Below are 8,798 nucleotides of genomic sequence, written 5' to 3'. Positions count from 1 at the left end.
CTCTAAATACGTGCATTTTCAATCCATGTAATTTGTTAGGGTGAATAACAAATGGAAAAATATTAAGAAAAATTTGTATAAAGATCTTAAAAAAAACTAAGCTGGCACTTAGTGAATGCATCTGTTTTCTTATAACCACCCACTCCTTAGATTCACATATAGATCTTATTTGTACATAAGAGTACTGCAAACTAAAATGAATAAATAGAGTGTTGCTCCGAAAATAAGGAACTAGCAATACAACTTTCAACATAACCTACTCTAATTTTTTTAATTGTAACTATGATACAATTACAATTTATATATAACGACATGTGACTAACCAAAAGGCATGTGGTAGTATAGTGGTAATCGCACTCACTACGTGAACACGACATCACCGCGTTAAGACCTTTACTACACACTCGCTATTATTTTTTCCCACCGGAGCACAAATCTAGGGGTCAATTAAAAATTTGACAAATTTTATCAACAATTTTCGTTCTAAGAAGTATAGAAATTCCATAAAAGTAATTGCATGATTTGGCTTTTGGACTGGTTAAAAAGACGTGCCGAGGTACATACCGTTCAACTTCTTGTCATGTTAGCCTACTGGTAATCCATACCTGGTTCTGACGTGCTCTAGTTTAAATAAATGAACTAAAGTTAACATGAGTTACCCGTAGACCGACTCACGCCCTACCTTCTACCTTCTTGTCTTCACCAATAACCACTCTTTTTTTTCCCTCATGCCCAAGACCCCCTCCTATATTAGGGACCAACCAAAACAACAACGTACGGACACCAAGTGCACACATGCGCCACCAACAATATATAAGCTCCAAAAATTTTCATGGCACGCCCCCGACGTCGTGCGTACGTGCGCGCGTGGCACTAACCTAACAATGGACACCGGGCGGTCGATGTCGAAGCTTCAGAGGTCGTCGGTGTCGTTCCGGCGACAGGGCTCATCGGGCCGCATCTGGAACGACCCGCACAGGGCCCTCGACCTCAAGCAGGGCCTCTCGCCGACGGCCGCCGCTGCCGTCGTCTCGCCGCTGGCGCCGTCGCCACGAGCCGCGTCGTCGTCGCTCTCGTCGCCCCGCTCGCTCTCGTCGCCCCGCTCCTTCCGCTATACTCACGACGACGCTGGTGACGACGGCGGCAACGGAGGCGGTGGCGGCGACGACGACATCCCGGAGAGCCCAGAATCGGCGTTGTCGACTCCGACGGCGGCGGCATTGTCGACTCCGGCGGCGGCGGCATTGTCGATTCCGGCGGTGGCAGAAGAAGAACCGGCAGCCATGGTCGCCGATGACGGGGAGGCGGACGACGACGGCACGCCCAGGTCGGAGAGGCGCAACCGGCGGCGGCGGAGGATCTCGTCGGCGTTCTGCGCGTGCATGGGCCATCCGCCCACCTCCCATGCGCAGCAGTAGAGAGGAGGCTGTATATAGGGTAAACGAGTACATGCACACATTTTACGTGTAACGTGCACGCACATAAAAGAGGTTGTACACGAGCTATATATACGGTTGGCATGTGCCATGACATTTCTATTTTGTTCTTTTATGTCGATGTGCATACGCATCTCTCGTGAATATATTTATGTAAGCGGGACAGAAATAATACCTCTCATTTCATTTTACAAGATGTTTTAGCCATTTTTAGATTCATCCATGCATTAATAAATATATTTTATATATGTATCTAAATTCATTAGCATTCATATGAATCTAACGAAAAATATTATAAAATATTTTAAACATTTTTGGATCCATCCATGCATTAATGAATATATTTTATATGGATCTAAATTTATTGGCATTCATATAAACAGGAAAGAGGAGAGATGAAAAATGTGCTGCAAAATCAATGGATATATAGAGCTGCAGGTTTAGCCATATAATACACCTATTTTACTATAGAAGACTTTCTTGTTGTCTAGATTTATATATTGTCTAGATTTATATAGTACTATAATGGATGTAGTTGTAGAGACTGGGTTTTATCCCATTTCAAAAAAAGTATATAACGTGCCCTTCCAGTTATACAATACACAGCATGGTGTCAAGTGCTTATATATCACCCTTTTTTTTGAGTTACCGAATGTACCTATAGTTCAAATATAATTTAACTAACATGTAGTTATACTTGTAACTAATATATACGGAGTAAGTCTTATGCAAATAAAAAAATTACTACCCTAGTTACGTTAGAATTACATACGAGTTATATTATATTTAATTATAATTACACTAAAAGGTAGTTACATTCGTGTAGTTTTAGTAAAATCACATGATAGATCTAGAGAAAAACAATACACAATATACTTATAGAGATGGCATGGTGCCATGGGATGAAACAAAATATAGCAGAGAATCGATCACCTCCCGTATAGAGCTCCCAATAAAAGAGCTACTAAGAGAAGCAGCAGCATCACGGTCTGTTCGAATCAAACATGAAAAATGTAAATGGTAAACCGCAAATACAATTGCCAAAATTTTGAAGTTGATGAATTACTTACCATAGCAGGGTTCCGTTTTGGCCTATCCAAGTCATATCCCCTATAGAATCAACAATGTGAATGATCAGCAGATGTGAGAAGAGCTGCAGCAATGGTTTTAGATCGCTGGACAAACCTTTTCTTCAGCATGCCGGATGATTTGCAGCTCTCCTTTATTGCATTCACGTATTTCCATGTAAGCGATGCATTTGGATCGTTTTCGTCAATCTGAAACAACGTTTATGATGGTGTTGTATAAGAAAACCAAATCTTTTAATGGGTCAACAATTGAAGGTACTCCCTCTGTTTCATTTCATATAAATCACTTTGAGTTTGTCCTAAGTCAAATTCAAAGGGGGACAACGTTTTTCCTGCTCCTGTATTTTTACTATCCTACAATTCAAAGGGGGACTTAGGATTTTCAAAACAAGAATGAAAAGTTACCGATCTCTATGCTATGTTAAAAGAGCTAAGGCATTTTAGATAGGCCTAAAAGAATCTTAATGCTAGTGAGCTGTTAACAATTAACATATTTGAGCTTATTTGACCCAACACGTAGTTAATGTTAATACTCCAGATCATACCTTCTCCTCAAGCAATGAAGAGAATTCATAGAAAGCAGTGTACACATCAGACATTGAATTTGTTTCATTGATTATTCGTGCAGTCAGTCCTACGAGAGTGCCAGAATCCTGTTAGAACAAAACCAAGGCTGACAAAATAACAGACAACAGCAAATATTGGGTGGAGATACTAGAATAACTTGTACGTTAATCACAAAGTTTGAATTTTAGCATAAGAAACTACTGGAGTAATGGAAGCACCATATAATCCATCTATAGTTCCACTAATAACCAGTTCAATAATAGCATGAAGGTGTTTACGAATAAGAAATAAAAAAAAACACTCACCACGCCTCATCTTCACAACTCCTCGAAATACATTCACGTTGTTATAGCACAGAGCATAGGTTGCAAGTGCCATTACCTTACATATAAATAAGTTGCCATTTCAGTAGAAGAAAACAGACTAGACTAGTAAAAGAACAGAGACAAGAACACAGAGCTAACAGAAAATAAAGACTTGCCAAACAATTCAGAACAAAGGAAGCTGACAAGCAGCCTCCATATGTGTGAAACTGAGAAAGTTGCCTAACTTCAACCAACAGAGTAACAAGTTAATAAACAGGGTATAGAGGTCTTGAAGATAATTTTCTATAGAAAAATACAGCCGATCTAATTGGCCGGTTGTAATCATTATCTCATAACCTAGCAAATGGTGATGGTATTCATGTTCTTTCTAAAATAACTCCAAAAGCGATAAAACAATTGTCACTAGTTAAAACTTATAAAGAATCAAATGGTATTGAATATGACCAACCACAGACAATAAACCCTAGTTTGGCAAGCGTATGAAATTCTAGAAGACCATCCAAGATCTGTAATGAATTCAAGTGTAAACACATAATATACCTGGGGAATTGCACAAAAACGGAGAATAGCAATATCCTTTAGAGCAGACATATATCGAAGGCAATCTTCAGTATGTATTAAACCATTAGTTACCATCTCATTCAAGCATTTCACTGCATTCACTGAATTTTCTTCGTATTTGAGATCCTACAATGGTACATAAGAAATATTCTTCAGAATAAACAGAGAAGATAATTCTATGTTATGTACTATATAACCACTCTTATTACAATAGTACAAATTAAGTTATCCAGATTTAATAAAAATCTGAGTCAAAAAAGTAATCAAAACAATATATATCAGGTCCAAAGCAGCCCAAGGTATAACATCCATTACACAATGGATGCATTAGTATACCTCAAGTTTATCAACATATTTACTCCATATTTCTCGTGGCCAGAACATGCGTGATTTTGGTGTCTCATTTATGTCCTCCAGGTAATCCCGAGTAATGTTGACTTTCTGCAATAGAGTAAAAAATGTTTCCAGACAAGGTGAGTTGCCAAAAGATGCTCTGATTTTATTCATCAAGTGAAAAGCAAAACACCAGACTAGAATAACTAACAACCTACCTGCAAAAATAAACTCATTGAATTAGAAAGAGATTCAGGAGCAAGATCTTCTAGACCAGCAGCATGAAAGAGCCTTGAAAGTCCAATGCCGACTAGCCCTGCCACGTAGTGACAGTACTCATCATAATCATCAACGGTTTCAACCTAAAAAGGTCACTTCATATTAGTTCACAGCAAGATATGATCACATCTACATTCAAATGACTTTATGTACTGCTGCCGTTAAAAGATCATCGTATGATTGTGGAAATAACTGATGAAACATACAGAAGCTACTTTGGAGTGCAGTGAGACAGTGAGCTTATCACCCAGAGGCTGATGTAAATACAATAAGACCCGAGTGTTATTTGCATGTCTGTAGGCTCAGGAATACTGCATGCTTGGTGACAGAAGTTGTCAGGAAAAGTTTAAGACCGTGTGAGAAGCCATACTTTGGTCAGCAAACTGGTACTCATATGTAAAATGGCCAGGATCACAAGCCAAAATAATAGAGAACAAACTGAATCTTTGCACTAACTCATGGCTATCGTTCATCAAATAGATCATGATTGCATGACAAACATATCTGCACTGGTTTGCAACACAAGCAAAACCCTCTATACGGAGCAGCTTAATGACAAATGACATGATACTCCATGTATGCAGTACAACACAATCATCTTCTTTGTCATCAATTCTAATAGAGGTAGAATACGAAAGTTATAATCTACTCAAAAACAGTCAGACAGAATCTCTTCAAAAAAAAAAAAAGTCAGACAGAAGGGCTTCCATGCAGATAGCATTTACAAGCAAAGCAAACTTTTTTTCATTATGATATTATTGCTTCTGACAATCTCGAACATTTTATTCTGTAAGAACAATACCTCCTTGCATATAAACTTTGCCATTCCTGCGCCCATTCTTCTCGTAATTTCTTCAATTGCCTCTTGGAATCTGGATAACAGAGTAAAACATGCATTATTTCTTCTACATGGATGATACCACTTACATTTAAGGAAGCATTTGCATCCAACATTTCAATTTCTGGTGTGGAGCAATATATCAGAGTAAGATACTTCTGAATTAAAATACTAATCAATGTGATAAGGTTGATACTTGATACTCCATTTTTCTTGGTCTCGCCCACCTGATTGTCCTTCATTTACTAATTTGGAAGCATGGTGTAACAAGTCCAAACAAAAAAAAAAACGATCCAAGCATATAGCATAATAGACAAAAACAGTCCTCCATGATGTGACAATCATTATAGAGAAAATCTACTATGTGCCATTGACTTTGGCTCAATTCCACAATTTGCCACTGATTTCGTTCAGTTCTATAATATATCATCACCGTCCGGTTAGCCTCCATTAGTGCTGTGCAATTTTGTCCTAATGAACAAAATAACCCTAGGATGAAAACTTCCAAAATTCGGCCAAAAATCTCAAAATATAAAATTGTAAGCATACAAAATTTGGCTGCAAACTTAAAATATGATATTTCAAAAAAATTGTCCAAATTTTGGAAGTTTTTGTTCCAGTGGTATTTTGGTTATTAGGACAAAATTGTCAGTAGTAATAGAAAGCAGCCGACCAGTGATGGTAAATCATAGAAGTTAAGCAAAAGTCGATAGCATATTATGGAATTGAACAAAGTCAAGGGCAAAGCATGGAGCTAAGCCAAAGTCAATGGTACACAGTAGATTGTCTCTTATAGATACATATCTAGTTAGAGCTAAATTCGAAAAGACTGTCTCGTTTTGTATGAGGATATCCAACTGACTGGATAAGTAGTTTTAAATTTTAATGATGTGAAATGACTATCATCAGGCCAAACTGCCAAAGTAGTTAATCTCAGAATGTCTAAAGAAGTTAATGAGAAAATATTGGGTATAAAAAGAAATTAAGAACTACTTGGAATTTACCCTGAGCCAAGCTCCAAGAAAGCTGTCAAGACGTAGTGGAATTTATCCATCAGAATCTTGTAGTCCTTTGTTCCACCTGTAACCAATGTGATGCCAACAAGCAAAGAATTAAAATGGTTACGACTTATGAAACATATGATAAATTTACATGGACCCAAAACTGTTTACTTACATGAAAAATGCCAATCACGGTTATAGATATGATGGTGGAATTCGTTAAGAATGGGCACCTTAATCTCAGTAGGGATGCTAGTGTCATCTTCTGCACACCAATTAAAACAGAACTATAAATTTAAGAAGAAAATTGTTTTTGAGAAAACGATTAAAAGGAAAAGAAGCAAAATTGCATTGTGTCCCCATGCCCTATCACCTCTCTGTTGTAAAGTCTAACAGTTTTCTCTTGCACTGCAACTTGGAAAGTACAGTTTACAACTGGCAATTGCCATCCCATTTGTGCCAAAAAAAAATCGGAAGGTGAAGGAGCATTTCCATTCTTTTTATTTCGTTCAAATTTGCAAATATAAAAAGGTACAGAGTAAACATTATACACCACTGCTTTTTTGAAAAAGTAACCATAAAAGCATATCAACGTCAGTACCTCTATGAAAACGAGATGGATGTGCACATACTTTTCACTCAAAACAGAATAGACAAGAATACAGCTACCACACGAAAACGAGTTAAGTAAAGAAGTAGTTCCAATTATAGATGCAAGCATGCACATCACATACTCACTTCGCTAGCTCAAATCAGGAGAAGAGAAAAGTGAAATTGTTGCAGTTCACATCGACTAGTCAAGCCGATCGCTGAGCCCGAGCACATGCTACGAGTGCAGAAACCTATAGTATCGCAAACACTATCGACACAAATAACTTCGAACGGAACTCGCACCGAACCGTGAAAATCCAGAAACAATTTCCAATTCTCCCCCAGCATAGGGAGGAGGATCACTGGATCAGCGAGGGCATGGCCTGCAAGCCGCAGCGAGTATCATATCCATACCGGTAGTGAGCGGAGCAAGTGAGCTACTCACCGACGGTGTCGAGCGCCCGAAGCACCAGGTAGAAGACGCACACCTGCACGCGCAAATCGGATGCCGGGATCGATCGGAGAGGTTTGATTCATCCACCCACGAAGCGGGAGGAGGAGGAGGGAGGGGGGGGGGGGGGGCGTACGGCATTGCGGAGGTCCGGGCCGAGCTGCTGGATGACGAGCGCGAAGCTGCGGGAGACGCGGTGCAGCATGGAGTAGGCGAAGGCCCAGTGCTCGCCGGCGGGGACCTCCCTCCGCAGCCGCCACGCCGCCGCCCGCAGCCGCACCAGCGCCGCCGCCTCCGGGCCCAGCACCGCCCCCACCAACCCCATCCCTCCCTCCCTCTTCTCTCCGCCGCTGATCACCGCGACGAGTCCCGTCCACCTCGTCCTCCTCTCCCGATCGCTCCGGCGGATCGCCACTCACCGCGTCGAGCTTCCGGCGGTTTCCAGAGGGATGGGTTAGACTTGGATACTTGATTACTCGTGACCCTTTTCGGGGGTATCCCGGAGAGTCGAAATCGCTGTCGGCGATAATTGCGTAAAAATTATATGAATTTAAATTCAATTTTTAAATAAAACCGTTACGGTTTTGGAAGAGATACAGTGTGATTGACGTGATAATCTTGTTATTTTCTACTATAATCATGATGGTTTAGGGTGGGTGATTTTTACGGAAACCAACACGATAATAGTATAAAATGGTGACAAAATCGTAGTGGTAGGAGCAATTATATCAGTAATCGTCCCTTATCACACGGTATGCTATCTATTTTTTTAATTGAACTTAACTCAAATCACTTTACGACCTCTTTTGATTCATTTTACTTTTTTTTAAAAAAATCTTCACCACTTGATTAAGGAATTATGTAACTATTACTACCACGTCATTGTGAGCTCATTGGCGTTGTCGCGTCCAAGTAGACCTATATCTATCGATTACAGGCGAGCCTCAATTTGATCTGTCGATGCCGGCGCCGATGAGCTCTATCTTGTTCTTCCTCAATGTCGTGCATGATTTTATAATGTCGCCGCGTGCTCTCTATGGCCTAAATTTTTTTTTGGAAATTTTCATATGTACGACTTCACGATCCGGCTTACGTAAGACTTAACCATCCAGCGGCTACAGTGCCACTCACTTGACCTCTTTTGTCTAATCATCTTATGTCTAATCAATGGTTATAGTACAATTGGGTCGTATATATAGCGGGACTGATTTTTTCTAGTTGTTGCATAATCCATATGTTAGACCACCCAGAAATTGCCGGCGACAGTGTCTTTCCCAGTTTCAAGACAAATTGAACAAGAAAATCCGTGTTTAGCTAAGAGCCTAAG

The 8,798-nt window shown here is 39.9% G+C and overlaps 2 protein-coding genes across 2 annotated transcripts; one reads left to right on the top strand and one right to left on the bottom strand.

Annotated features, from left to right (window-relative positions):
• The first annotated feature begins 803 nt into the window (after nt 1-803).
• Nucleotides 804-1,647, top strand: LOC121054933. Its single transcript, XM_040525986.1, has one exon. It carries the CDS (start codon nt 885-887, stop codon nt 1,416-1,418), a length of 534 nt encoding a protein of 177 aa, XP_040381920.1. The 5' UTR covers nt 804-884; the 3' UTR covers nt 1,419-1,647.
• A 200-nt stretch (nt 1,648-1,847) lies between these two features.
• On the bottom strand, nt 1,848-7,931 carry LOC102718194 (squalene synthase 8-like). Its single transcript, XM_040525985.1, has 13 exons — nt 7,608-7,931; nt 7,466-7,508; nt 6,605-6,694; nt 6,433-6,508; nt 5,393-5,462; nt 4,530-4,673; nt 4,315-4,419; nt 3,958-4,104; nt 3,397-3,472; nt 3,070-3,158; nt 2,622-2,713; nt 2,507-2,546; nt 1,848-2,425 (listed from the first exon to the last, which is right to left on the bottom strand). Exons 1-13 carry the CDS (start codon nt 7,794-7,796, stop codon nt 2,366-2,368), a joined length of 1,221 nt encoding a protein of 406 aa, XP_040381919.1. The 5' UTR covers nt 7,797-7,931; the 3' UTR covers nt 1,848-2,365.
• Nucleotides 7,932-8,798: the final 867 nt, after the last annotated feature.

This window comes from Oryza brachyantha, chromosome 7, assembly GCF_000231095.2.
Source record: "Oryza brachyantha chromosome 7, ObraRS2, whole genome shotgun sequence".
In the NCBI taxonomy this organism is placed as follows: Eukaryota; Viridiplantae; Streptophyta; class Magnoliopsida; order Poales; family Poaceae; genus Oryza; species Oryza brachyantha.
This window is presented reverse-complemented; position numbering and strand designations above follow the sequence as displayed.